At 39.7% G+C, this 14,871-nt stretch overlaps 1 protein-coding gene across 2 annotated transcripts in view; it reads left to right on the top strand.

The window, feature by feature from the left end:
• Window positions 1-12,439, top strand: part of suv39h1a (SUV39H1 histone lysine methyltransferase a) — a 32,969-nt gene extending 20,530 nt beyond the window's left edge. The window contains exons 4-7 of one of the 2 annotated variants that reach the window (XM_084332959.1): window positions 1,054-1,200; window positions 4,746-4,875; window positions 9,402-9,560; window positions 12,205-12,439. In XM_084332959.1, the coding sequence (XP_084189085.1) occupies window positions 1,054-1,200; window positions 4,746-4,875; window positions 9,402-9,535 (411 nt within the window). In that variant the 3' untranslated portion in view covers window positions 9,536-9,560; window positions 12,205-12,439. Of the gene's footprint in view, window positions 1-1,053; window positions 1,201-4,745; window positions 4,876-9,401 lie in introns of both variants that reach the window. The other variant, XM_084332958.1, reaches the window with a different exon arrangement.
• Window positions 12,440-14,871: the final 2,432 nt, after the last annotated feature.

Raw genomic sequence — 14,871 nt, forward strand, 5'->3', positions numbered from 1 at the left:
TGTGAACGGAGGTTTGATGTGTTACCATCTTTTGCTACAACAGTCTTCTTGCAAATAATACACACAGCTTCGTTGGGGTTGACTGGCTCACCTTTTTCATTCGGAGTGAATCCAAATTAGTCCCAAACGGGCGCAGAAGCATTTTTTCTTTTAACCAATTCTCCGAGTTCGGGGCCGCCACATGCTGCCATCTTGCTCACTCAGCTCAGCTCTGTGCGGGGAAATACGGACCGCCTCCCCTGCCCTCTGCTGGCCGTGCTGTGTGTGTGTGTGCACGCACTTCAACTCGCACTTCAACCAACTCGAAAGTTAACTCCGTTTCACTAATGGAAACCGAAACCCAATGCCGTCCCTGTATAAACTCCGTTTCAGTGGAAATAGAAACTTAAACCAAACTCTGATTTTGACGGTGTTGAAAATCAATACCGTCGGTATTTCTAAATACCCCGGTATACCTTAATACGTCATACCGCCCAAGCCTACTGCACACAAAATATTGCAATATATTGCTGTATCGACCCCCCCCCCCCATAGAATACTCTTCCTATTTTGCATGTGTTGTTAAAACTATAAAAACAACATGCTCTAGAATACCCTTCCCAATTCCCATTCCATGTGATAAAACTATACAGCCAGAATGTAATATGTGATGGATAACGCATTGTTTGATAGCAGATCGAGTCAATGTCACATGTTCGAGTAAATCCTTAACAATCTATCCATCAATCTTCAATTAATTAACATCCCTAAACGTTAAAGATCAAAGAAAGCGTTCTGCAGATATCGAGCATCATGTTGTTGCCACATCACCGTGGTAACTCTAATGTGTTGTTAAAACTATAAAAACCAATGTGCTCTATACCTTTTCTATTCCACAATGTACCAAGCCAAACTCCTTATGTGGCAAATAAAGTTGATTCTGACTGCTGGATTTTTATTACCTCTAAAGTTTAGTTTGATTTAAATACCTCTGTAGACTAATGTGACAGACTCGTATGTGGAAGTAGTTGCATCACTGCTAAAATGGTGCCACCTTCGTCGTGTCTCTTCCAGATCATCACAACAGACGAAGCAGAGAAGAGGGGCCATCTGTATGACCGACAGGGCTCCACCTACCTGTTTGACCTGGACTATGTCGAGGATGTGTACACAGTGGATGCTGCTCATCTAGGCAACGTCTCCCATTTCGTCAACCACAGCGTGAGTATATTCATAGTTCAATAACATCGCTTGATACTGTATCGGCATGAGGTTCTTGGCGCTGAATTTGAAAATGTAATTGATAAGAAATAGACTCAAACGTTAATAAAGCAGTTTGGTTATGCAGGCAGTGTAATACAGATCTAACTGCTCGGGGTGTAACGGACGATACACGTTTCAGATTTCATACTGTGGTCAACTTGTCATGATTTTGATTTTCGCTTCTTTATGCCTTTAAATGTATTCATACTACATGGCTTTTACAGAATTATAGATTATATATATATATATATATATATATATATATATATATATATATTAGTGCTGTCAGGCGATTAAAAAAATTAATCTAATTAATTACAGGATTTGTAATTAATTAATCTAATTAATCGCATTTTAATCGCATAACCATTTTATGCCTGATATTCTATATTATATAATCATATTTCAAATTGCATGTGTCCGGATGGCAGAATTCAGTACTGTATCTACAAAACCTTCTGTTAAATCATCTTCCATCTATTAATTTGCTTAGATTTTTCAGGTCTGGTCAATTTGAGCATGGTGTTATTCACAGTCAAAGATACAAAAAAATGTATTGATATTCTCATTTGGTTCATTACAATTTACTCAAAATAAAATTTTCATTCAATCAATCACCGCGCAGATTGATTGATTGAATGAAAATGTTATTAACAGATTGCAGAATGGGTACAATACAGTACGGCACACAATTGTTAAGGGGATGCAGACCAGGGAATCCATTCTTTGTGGATCTAGCCCACAGTATTTCTGACACTGGGAATACATTCCCTGAGATAGATCTCCCTAGAATCAGATACCAAGAACATGCAAATGGACCATATTAAAAAATAAAAAAAGTCTGTAAATGTGTATTCTACATTATTATGGAATGAATGAGATACAAAAAAAATATTATATAAAAAAAAAAAAAAAAAAAAAAAATTTTTTTTTTTGTAATTAATTTTGAGTTAATTTTCATAACGCGATAATTTGCTGTGTAATTAATTAATCTAATTAACGCGATAAACTGACAGCCCTAATATATATACATACCAGACCGCTTTGTTTGGCTCAGAACAATATTTTCTTTAATTTCAAAGTCTTAAAGGTGCTATAAATAACATTCAGCCCCTAAATGTCGCACTAGACTAGAGCAGTGGTTCCCAAAGTCGGGGTCGCGACCCAAAGGTGGGCTGCGAGCAGCCACGGGAGGGCCGCGAGATTATTAAAAAAAAAAACGTTTTTTTTTATTTTTGTCAGGTCACTGAACTTAGAAGCAGGCCAGGACAGTGTTTCTAGTTGTATTCAAAAATTCTATTCTAAAATGTGACTATATGGTTTTATATTAACTAAATAAATAAACAAAAAATGAAAAATCTACTTATTTCAACGAACATTTCAAACTAAATAACAGATTATGCACATAAAACGCTGAAAACAACCGAAGCAACAATAGTATTTTAATGAGGCTATTATTATTATTATCATTATTATTTTGCAACAAGTTAGCCCTCTCATAAATAGCACATATAAATGAATAACTAACTTGAACTAACTTAATAGGATTGAACTTTATTTGGCTTAAAAAATCACAACCTTTTTTTAAATTATAAATTGATGATGATAATTATTTTGGGGAAAAGCAATACTTTTATTCCGCACCTTTCTAAAAGATCTGGATGTTTTATTTATGATGAATGGATTATTTATTTATTTTTTATTATAAATGATTACCGTACTCTACATGAAATGTTATCTTTAGTACCTTTAAACAATGAAAGATTAGCCTTAAACCATTATGCTAATAGTAGTAGCCATTGCCATACGACCAGTTAAACTGAGGGGGGGGGGGGGGGGGGGGGGGGGGGGGGGGGGGGGGGGGGGACCTAGGGGACCTAGGGGACCTAGGGAAGAGAAGGAGAGCGGTCGATGGTTTTACATTTTGATGTACTGTATTGAATCTTTTTCTAATTTTCAATTCTGTATTGAGATTAGGGCTGCACGATTCTTGCTAAAATGTGAATCACGATTTTTCTCTAAGAATTGAGATCACGATTCTCTCACAGACACGATTCTTATGTTTTCAATCAAATCATTTATTGTTCTCTTTCTTAACACATTGGGTGCTAACGATGAATGGCAAATTATTGCTTGGTTGCCACCACTCTAATCAATGAGAGGACGAGCACATTTGCGAACGCTTAAACTATATCTTAAATTATGGCTATGTGTCTAATACACCCGTCGCTTATCAATGACTTGCTTGCAGTCAACATGTACGAAACGGATTGTTTTTTCATCAGTACATTTCCGTTTTATACCGTTTTGAATAAGAGTATAGTTTTGGAAATTTCTAGAAAGAAAAGATTCTGCAGTAAATAATAGCCATTTACTGGAATACACACAACACGTTGTCATTTTCCGGCTGATTTATGAATAGTTTTCAAATAAAGGCTAGATTATCGATAGTATATGTGTACTTATGCATGCTAGAGAAGTGGGCTGAAAATCGATGTATCTATGCCGTGCCTGGCGCTAACGTTACGCACACACTGTACAAACACAGGAGACACGCTGTGATGGCGGTGATAGGAACATCTGATTACCCCAATACTGGTCAAATAAAGTCCTTACCTCAGATCAGATGTTCTGCAAAAAGATTAATCCAATTCCTGATCGCCATTCCAAATATCGATCGCGTTTATTGATCCAACGTTATACCTTGAAACACATAATCGACGCTTCTTCCAGTGCCCTCAGTGGATGCAATAGTCTCAGGTTACATGCCTCAGAGGTAAAATGTGGAGCCCGGAGTTTTTTTTCCTGATGCATTCCCATCGACTCCATTCCAAGGGGTGCAATACCATCCGGGAGACAATAGGGGGCGGTATTTGCCCTTTTTGAGCTCAGCCATTCACAATGATAACGTGAGGCTGGATGATGAAAAATGAATGGATATCGCGAATAAAAGAAATAACGATTAAATAATGAGATTTCTCGTCATTGGCACACAACGAATGGATATCGCTAATAAAAGAAATAACGATTAAATAATGAGATTTCTCGTCGTTGGCATCCAATGTGTTAAACAGACAACATAACATATGAAAGTGCTTCACTTAAACTTAAACATAACATATATGAAAGTGCTTGACTTAAACTTAAAAGTCTCTTCTAACATACAAAATAACTCAAGTCAGAATCGTCATCATTAAAAAAGAAAAGAAAAGGTCTATGAATCGAGGTCGAGTTTTTTTTCCAATTAATTGGGATCAATAAAAACAAATTAACTACATGTACTATCAAAGCAAATTGGTATGACCTGAATACAGGGCAAAAGATACCAGTACAACTAGCATATAGAGCAAAGTAAACAAAGATAGGCCTATATCCTTCAAATGCACCGAGTTACATTTCCAATACACCAGAGATGTTGATTCTTCAGACACTTTCCAAGTATGAAAACTATCTAATACGACCAAGAAGTTCCTGACGTAAGATTCTCTGGTCTCCTTCTGCAGTGCAACCCCAACCTGCAGGTGTACAATGTGTTCATAGACAACCTCGATGAGAGGCTCCCAAGAATAGCTTTATTTTCAACACGGTCCATCCGGGCAGGAGAGGAGCTCACCTTCGACTACAAGATGCAAAGTAAGTTTGTTATTTTGACCCAGTTACCTGCGACTGCCAGTTAGGGTTGGGTACCGTTCACATTTGAACCGTTACCTGTGAATCGATACCGGTACCCAACGGTACCTTTTTTAGTCTCTAAAAATGTTATCCACCTACCTCAGTTGTAAAAATTGTGTCCAAACTTCAAATGATTTATTATCATTATTTATTTAGAACAATTGGTTAATATATAATATTGCAGTGAGCGTTGTCTGCATCTAGCTTTGTAAAGTGTAACCACACCTGCGACCGTTTTCGGCTTGCCATTGCCCCTACTGCTTTGTTGCTGAATCAAGTAAAATCCTAGGTAAGCGTGTATTGTGCGCGTGAACATTGACGTGAAGAAACGTTGACATCACCGGACTAAAAAATAACTTGATTCGGTCGTTACCCTTAACACTTTCAGTGCCACGCTGTTTGGTTAAAGTTACCCTTAGAATGCCAGCCTTCTAGTTGTTTCCGTGGTCATTGCACTATGTTTACGAAGCTGTGTGTCACGTGTTCTGTATTATAGCTGTATGAGACACAGTGTGGCTCATTTTGACAAACATTACTTGTAGTCCAGCATGGGAATAATAGTTTGTTTCCACACGCTGTAGTTTGTAGTTTATTACACACTAAACATTGCACATTTCCAAGATAATAGTATTTTTTCATAGATCGTGAGATAAAACATATGTGCAATAAGCCCAAACCGTTCTGGCTGATCCCCTGAAACCCTGAATACTCTCATATCAAAGGTATATGACTATATATGTATCATCACAAAATTAGTTTTAACTCAACTATGATCGCGTGGGAGTCAAAGATATTTTGCCAGTGATATGCGAGTGGAGAAGCTCCAGCCCCGCGCGCACACACATTTACGGGAGGTTGTGTGTGTTTCCCCAAGAGAAGCTCCTGTCCCTCTATCTCTCTTCCTCTCTATCTCTCTCGTTCGTTCTCTGCCTCTCTCTGTCGGCACCCGCTTGAGGAAGTGTCGGTATTTCCACTCGCTCTGTTGTTGAGCGAATGGTTGCGCTACAACCACAGGCATTAAAGCATTCCATCTCCAGACGGATTTGCGTCAATTTGATTTGGAGTTCCGTCAATTTGATTCGGAGTCTGACAGAATTGGCTACCTGGTATAATATGATTTGTAGATGCATACAGATTGAAACTAAATTGAGCCAATCAGAGGCGTCAAATATCATGAAAAAGGTTTTTTTTTTCTATCGCGGCGCGGCCGCGCCAAGCAGTCATTGGCGAGCTGCGGAGCAATAATGGCACCACTCAGCGACTCGAGAGACAGGATTACGCTGCTCGCTCCGCGGTTGCAGCTGGAGGCTATTGGGCGAGTGACATTTGAGAGGTCTGTCCGCCACATGGCGGGTAACAAAATAGTCATGTAAAATAATTACAACTGCGGTGTGTTTTGGTTTTACGACGGTTGCCTTTTTTGCAGCCTCGAGCGTCAACTCTCCTTGTTTACCGACGTCACATCCACCACCTGCTTGCACTGTAACGCTGCTATACAGATTAGCTAACGTTAGCTTAATAGCATCGGTTAAATGGAAGGAGTAAGCCGGCCACTAAAAAGAAAAACCACCGCGGTTTTCTCAGACGAAAAGGATGAGCGGCACCACCCAACAAAAGAAAGTTTCGAGCGGAATGGAAGTTTGAAGATAGCGGTGTTTCAAGAGACTGGCTAGGCTACTGGGGGCTGTAGTGGTGTGTTAACTTGTTCCGTGTTCCACAACTATGTCATTGTCGTGTTACTTCACAGTACAAATACGTGAGTCCCCTGTTGTGGTTGTGAGTATCCTTTATTAGCTTAACTCCGTAGCAACATCACACAGGTGTATGTGTAGACAGTCTCCTCCCCACCGTATATTCTCTCCCCACCGTATGTATCTTTTTTCTCCCACCCACCCACCCACCCCCTCCTAATGTACAGTCTCCTCCCCATCATATGTATATACTCTGTCAGGATCTATGGGTAACATTACTGTATATTTGCATATCGTATATATGTCACAAATGTAACATTACTACTATATACCTGTAGTATGTCATGTATGTCCATATGCCATAAATGTCATGTATGTTGTGTATGTCATAAATGTCACTATGAATTGAAAATGGGGGACCCTGATGTAAACAAGACAAACGTCTTTCTCTGGTCTGCATCCCCTTAACAATTGTGTGTATTGAGCCGTACTGTATTGTACCCATTCTGCAATCTGTTAAATATTGATTGATTGAACATTTTATTAACAGATTGCAGAATGGGTACAATACAGTACAGCTCAATACACACAATTGTTAAGGGGGGGGGGGGGGGGGGGGTATATTGACGAGGCTTGACAACAGAGGTTCAAAGATAACTTCACATTTATTGGCTATTCGTTTCTTTATATTGCTTTTATTTTGGGACTCTCTCGAAAACGAGATACTGTATCTCAATGTGGTTTTCCCAATAAAGAATTTCAATATTTTATCCATCGGGCTGCTCCCGTTTCCAACTCTGTGTTGACAATGACATCCTGGTGTGACATCATCAACTACGGCGTTCAAACCTATTACATCACGCTCTCTCTCTCTCTCTCTCTCTCTCTCTCTCTCTCTCTCTCTCTCTCTCTCTCTACGTTGTCAAACATCAAAACATGTACACTTAAGTTAAGTTATGTTGGAAAGTTATGTTGGAGTTTTATTGTGTTTGAGTTGTTTGAGGGAAAGAAACCTGACCTGCTGTAATTTTTATTTTCACTTTGTGCCGCTTGATTTAATTGTATTTCATGAAAAAAGTGTTTTTCTGAGATGGAAGTAACTTGAGAAAAGGTTTTGCATTTTTCTATTGCAGTTTTGCACAATAAATGTTCTTAAAATACCTCTGTACTATGTGAAATATGTCCTAGTAATACAAGAGTACAGTAATAGCTGCCATACCAGTGGTTTACCCCTTCAGAAGCATTTATATAGACATTTTAAGATAAATGAATATACCGTATACCGTTACCGTCTATGCTTCAAATTATACCGTGATGTAAATTTTAGACCATACCGTCCAGCCCTAATGCATTCCCGTTTTATACCGTGGTGAATATAAGTATGCTTTTAGAGCGGCCTAGGGTAATTCATGGGAGGCTGGTAATAGCCCCCAACGTGTATTATACTAAATGCATTGGCGTTCCGTCCCTACACACGCTACAATTAAAAAAAATCAAATGCATATTATGTTCCATCATGAATGCATGAAAGGGTGGGGGGTTAATGCTTTGATCGTCACCAACGGAATACGTTATGGACTAGCGTTACACACATACGCTCGGATCGCAATGAAGGCATGCTTTGATCAATGCAAGATTGATATCGTATAGCCCTTACCTTGACTAGGATCTGCCACAAAAAGAATATTCCAATTATCTGATCGCGAGTTGCAGTATTGGTGTCGATCGTGTCGCCAACATAATCTGCCATACGTCATCCATCTGGAGCATTTGACACTCCTCAAGCTGATTGGGACAACCGCTCCCCTTGCCCGACATGGAGAAGTCCGCCCGGACCTATATAAGCGACGCACAGCCGTGGGCGGCTACGTGGCGTAGTGGGCAAGGCGCTCGCCACGAATGCGGAGACGCTGGGGTCGCCTGTTCGAGCCCAGCGCTCCACATTGCTTTCAGTTTAGCTGGTCGTTCATACTAATACACATTGGCCGTATTAGGGGGTGGGAAACTGATGGGTGGGGATCGGGCGTTGTGGACAGCGACTCCTACAGGTCGGTTGGTGCGCCTGCGCAGTAGAATCAGGAAGTGTCGGGGGCAGCGTGAGCCTCCCACGCGTTACTCCTCGCCACTGAGAGATCGAGCTGCGCAGGTGAAAAGATGCGACTGCTGTTACCTCAAGTACCGGAGGGGACTTGTGCTATGTATGACTTAGTCCACATTGCAGCCGGCTTGTGGGAGGCAAGAAACAGCGTTCGTGACAGGGGAGGGTTGAATTGGATGATACGAAATTGGGATGGTAGAAAATATAGAAAAATGGGAGAAAGTGGATACAAAAAAAATAAGCGACGCACAGCCCAAGACAGTTTCAAAGGGTGCTCGATACCGCCGCCTGGTAGGATGCGGCCGGTATTGCACTTTTGGGATCTCAGACCCATTCCCTATGATAACACCAGTCTCCCTGGATGGATAATGAATGGAAATATCGAATAAAAAAAAAACTGCCAAAACCCGACTATACTTGGGTCTGGCGCTGAACGTTCCGCGAGTTAACCCGACTATCATCGGGTCTGGCGCGGAATGAGTTAAATGTGAAAAAAGAAAAGAAAAAAAAAGAAAATGCAATGATATTTGTTCATTACAATTAGGTATCTATTTTTAGGTGAATTTTCAGAAAATATGGCTAGGGCTTAAGAGGTTTAGCTCATTGCCTTTTGTGGGGCAACAGTGTGATGGTCAGTTTAACATCAGAAGATTAAAGAGAAAAGTGTTTTGCTGAACTTCCTATGTCTTCCTGTACAGTTGATCCAGTGGACACAGAAAGCACCAGAATGGACTCCAGTTTCAGTTTAGCAGGACTCCCAGGCTCTCCAAAAAAGCGGACTCGAGTGGAGTGCAGATGTGGCTCGGACTCCTGTCGAAAGTACCTGTTCTGACGTGGGACTGCGCAGAGGACTTCAGGTCTGACTCATGGTTCAAAAATAAAGTTTTTTTGTTTTCTTTTGTGGGGTTGGGGGTTCATATGTTGTTTTCTATCTCCTTCACTTTCCTCCTGGCATCCACAATCACATCTCCCGTCCTTTCTGCTCTTTCTTTACCTCCCATCCACCCACTTGTTTCTTTACCTGCTCCCATCCACCCACTTGTTTCTTTACCTGCTCCCATCCACCCACTTCTGTCTTTACCGCCCATCCACCCACTCCTTTTTGAACCGTCATTCAGGCCTTTAAGGAGTTTGAAAAATGTGTACATATTTTTTTATAAGATTTTTATTTCTGTTTAACTTAAAGTGGCTTTAAAAGGGAACACCACCCAAATTAAGAATTCCAATATGTTATTTCCATAGTAGAGTGAAGTTCAATCAACATTTGTGAATATAAGCTACTTTCTCCCGAAACCAGAGAAGTGAAACTCAAACTTGTGATGTCATCGGGTATAAAGTCAGGAGCTGATCCATAGACAATGAATGGGAGTAGTGTTCTCAGTCCTGAAAATGATATTGTACCAGCTTCAGACTTTATACTTGATCACAAATTTGAGTTTTAGCACTCTATTTTTTGGAGTTGTGAGATAATTTGTGTTCACTAATATTTTTGGGTTGTCTTAGCCCATAGGAGTAACATGTATGATTTCTTAAATTGGGTGCAGTTCCCCTTTTTAACTGTCCCAATTCTTATTCTCAAGCAAAAAGTCACCCTGAAGCAATTTTTATTTTTGTGAACATGAACAGCTTGCTCTCTAAGCTGGAAAGCAGGAAGCCCACTCCTTGTCGGCTTCATTAGCAGTAAATTGGAGACTTTGTGAGCCCTTAGAAATGTTAAATGAGTCATATTTCATTGTAGAGACAACCGTTATGAACCAGAAAATATGCACATATACCATCAGTGTGACCACAAATTCATGCTCCCACTTGCTGTCAGTGCAGTAACTCTAGGATTTGTTTCTAGATGATGTCATCCAGATCATGAGTCATGTTTACAAATCAGCACCAAACTGTCCGATATTGTATCAATCTTTTTTTTCTTAAAACGTTTTTATTTTTTAAAATGTTCTATTTAATTGGAGTGGGCTTTATTAACACATTGACCGCCAATCACGTTGTACGACGGGGTTGCTGGTCATGCGAATTCTGCCAAGCCACGACGTTATTGAGATCATATTTAATTTTTTCGCCATGGTATTCATAATTTCGCCACCCAGCCTCTGCTGAGACAGTGGGACTCTGCACAAAGTGCAATGCTTCAATACCGCCGCCTGGTGGATGATCGGGCGAGTTACAACCGGAAATGGATCTGGTGATCTCTGTGCATCTGGGAAATCCGTCCGGCAGTCACATATTGTTGCGGGACTCTAGACACACATCCGTGTATATGGATCGCTGCCATAACTCAATAATCGATATGATTTGGGCGTTTATTGCGCCATACAAACCGGAAATGGATCTAGTCGATCAACGTCAAATAAGTGGGATCTTTTTCCTCCAGTCTCATCGGCGAACGGTAAGAGGACGGTAACGTTATTTTCAAGGCGATTGTACATTTCTTTATTTACAAACCATCTGATCAATAAATCAACCCATACTACATAAAGCATTTACTGACGATCACGGAAACGACCCCCCCCCCGTTCATCCGCGCATGATGAGTCAAAACGTTTAGGATCATGTACAGTTGAAATTTTTAATATAGCGTGTATCGGCAACAAACGGCAGTTGGTAATCTATATATGCGTTTATGCCTATAACTCACGTTCTAGGAATTACTGCAGAAAACGATAAAAACATACTTATATTCTAGACGGTATTTTTGGAAGAATCTATGAATGAAAAAGTATAACGTTCCTACATCCTGAACGATAGATAATCGATGTTGAATGGGCCATAGTAATGTCAATTTAGCAATACAATTTCAAAAGTTATAGCCCTGCAAAGAAGGTGAACATCTCCATAGGCTTAGACTGGTGGCAGTGATCATACATTGATGGATAGAAGCATGGCAGTCGATGTGTTAAAGGTGCTGTAAGTGATATGGGCATTTAGGCTATAACCTGTCAAAATAGGCATTTCAGATACAATATTAATTAGGATCTAGCAATTGCATACCCTATTTCTCACCTAAATGTTGTCAGAAACATATTTTAGTGAACCGAGTGTTTACGATCAAGTCATCGTGTTTCTCATGCTACCTGCACCCCACTTTGTGGTGTTCTCTCTCCTGATTGGATAAAGTGGGAAGTGGGAACAGGATACCAGAAAATATATTTTCTGCTATTGGAATGTAGAGCTATTTAATACAATACTACCGGTACTTACAGCACCTTGAAGTATTTTGTCAAAGTTATTGGGTTAATTGTGGTCTATGTATTTTAGCGATGTAGTCAAATGTATTGGGTAAATTGTGGCCTATATATTTTTTTTTAGCAATGTAAAGTTTTTTTTCACGTCTGGTGTTGGCTAATTCATGAAATATGATTTTGGCAGTGTGACACTGTGTGATGATTGAATGTATTTTGGGGAAGCCCATTTCCAAAACATCTGATAATGGGAGTCTGGAAGCTGTTTCTGCTCAGTGTGTCACTGTGGTCATGAGGTACATTTCCTTTTCAGGGACGCAGAGTTTCAGCCTCTACTGACAAACCAACGAAAGCCCATGTAACTGAATTTGACTTTGTCTTGCACACAATACACATAATTTATCTGATTGGTTCCTGATCAGCCCATGCTGAAAATATAAAACGTCCACTACATGCGCTCATGAATCAACAAGTAAATTCCAATGTTTACATACATTCAGTAGAGTTTATATTTTTTGCATCAGTTTTTTTCTTTTTTTTTTTCTTCATTATGCCTGCTTGGTCAATCTGTCAGATCAGAAGTCTTTTCTAATAAACAGATTTTTTAATAAACTTTTTCTCCATGGTGATTGCATCATAGTAGATACGATGGAAATGTACTTTCCCCTAAAGAGATTCTATTCTTAAATGTTCTAATTATATATTTGGATAACCCTCCGCTTGCGTCTTATTTTGTTTCATATCCATGTAATAAATGTGTAACTTAAAGGGAAGATCCACCTTAAAATGGATTTCATGTGTTATTTCTATAATCCTCCAGGGCCTCCAAGTTGGAGCTGTACAGAAACCTGGTAACAGATGCTCAGCCGACCTATTTGGTAACGGATGCTCTGCACCTGGGTTTCCTGTGTGTCCAAAGTGGCTGCAGTTTTAGTTGCTATTCATAACAAACCACATATTCTCAACAGAACTTTAAGTTATAAAATAACTGTTATTATGGCTACTAAAATCAAGAATAATAGTTGAATTTTAACCTGACACGAGAGTCAGGATGTAGCTTTCTTGCTTCTTGTTTTAATGTAGACTCTTGTAGAGCATGTTGATACAGTATAGGAGTAAAACTGAAGCAATAATAACATACATCATGTTACTCATACAACTAGCAAATGTATAGACAGTATGTTTGCTAAATAATTATCTGTAAAACCAGAATTACAAAAACTGCTCAAAATATAATAAATGTAACTCATTCTATTGTTTTACATATGCACTTGTGCGGTCGTCAATGTCTTTCTCTAAGGACTTCTTACTATCTTTGCTGGGCGGTGTTCTAACCTGCTCTTGGACTGCTACTTATTTTCAACCTAGAACCTATTGTTCTAGCATCTGGCATAGCTGTAGCTATGTAGCTCTGCCTGGCTCCAAGAAACAAGTAGGAACACCCTCAAATGTCCTTTTGAAACACTAAAATGCCTGTAGTAGTGTAATGTTTTTATTTAATACATACATACCAACTTAGCCTGACACGTCAAGACCCATGTACATACATACCAACTTAGCCTGACACGTCAAGACCATGTACATACATACCAACTTAGCCTGACACGTCAAGACCATGTACATACATACCAACTTAGCCTGACACGTCAGACTCATGGAAAGTATATCGGGTCCATACATTTTTGGACAGCAACACAATTTTCATCATTTTGGCTCTACTCGACCACAATGGATTTGAAATAGCATGGGTACATCTTCTGGTTGAGCTGTAAGACCTACATTTCCACAAAACTCGATGTAATGGCTCAACTAAAATAATTTGAAGCCCACGTCGCTGTCGAATCGATCAGAAAGTGTCTCTTTATGGCATCAAATATTGATGACATCACATATTGGAATCTTGCTGCTCAGATTTCCAGCTTAGGGAGACTGTTGTTTTGTGTTACTTACTTACTTACTTAACTTTTAAGATCATTGGGAACAATGTAAATGCATTTTCCTTTTTTTAATTCCTCCTGTGTCATTTGAAAACATTCATGCGTTTATTGGAAAACACTTTGCTGTGCTGTCAAGTTTATGGACTTCCAACATTTCTGAAGTGACCATGAATATGAGCACCATGTTATGGCTCCGATTGTGGACTCTTCACTAAGTCTCCTTTTGTCATTAAACTGTCCGTCCCTGTGCGGTGTCTTTTATCTGAAAGGTGGAAAGCGCATTGTAAATAAATGCTTTATATAGATATTGTGTCTTTTTTATGATATTGTTCCAACGTTTATTTACACTTGATTCCTATGTACTGTTTTATGTGTTTGGGCATCGGTGGCCTAAAGATCGCCAGTTTGTTCCCCTGTACCGACAAGAAGAATCTGGATGGGAACTGAGTGAAGAACGCTCTCCTGTCGTTCTGTACCAACTGTTGCAGTGCTTTTGAGCAAGGCATTTCACCCCCAACTGCTCCAGTCGAGTTGCTCAGTGGCCAACATGTTCAGATTGGGGTTGTACTTGGCAGCTCCCAGGTGTGACTGTGAAGCAGGGCGTTGCTGAAACTGAGCATTTGTGTTCAGAGAACCTACCCATGTAAATGAAAGGTACCTTTATCTTGCATAATATGTTCCATCGTTCTTCAAGTGTGGTGCCAAGTTGGTATATACAGCCACAATGGACTTGAAATGAAACAATCAAACAGTGTAGGAATTACGACAGTTTCTACATGTGCACCCCCCTAATTCCTAAAGCACATATTGATTGTTATATTTCAAATCCATTGTGGTGGACCGTGGAGTACAGAGCCAAAATGATAAATTGTGTTGACATCCAAATATTTGTGTGTCTGATGTACTTTCTATGAGTCTACGTCAAATGTATATACTCCCTTTTCTTGACTCCTTCTGTATCACAAACGGTACTGTATTTGCAAATCTGGTATGTCATAAATGTATAGATGTAGCAGTACTGACTATCTGTATGTCATGTATGT

Source organism: Notolepis coatsorum (assembly GCF_963971535.1).
Source record: "Notolepis coatsorum genome assembly, chromosome: 17".
NCBI lineage: Eukaryota > Metazoa > Chordata > Actinopteri > Aulopiformes > Paralepididae > Notolepis > Notolepis coatsorum.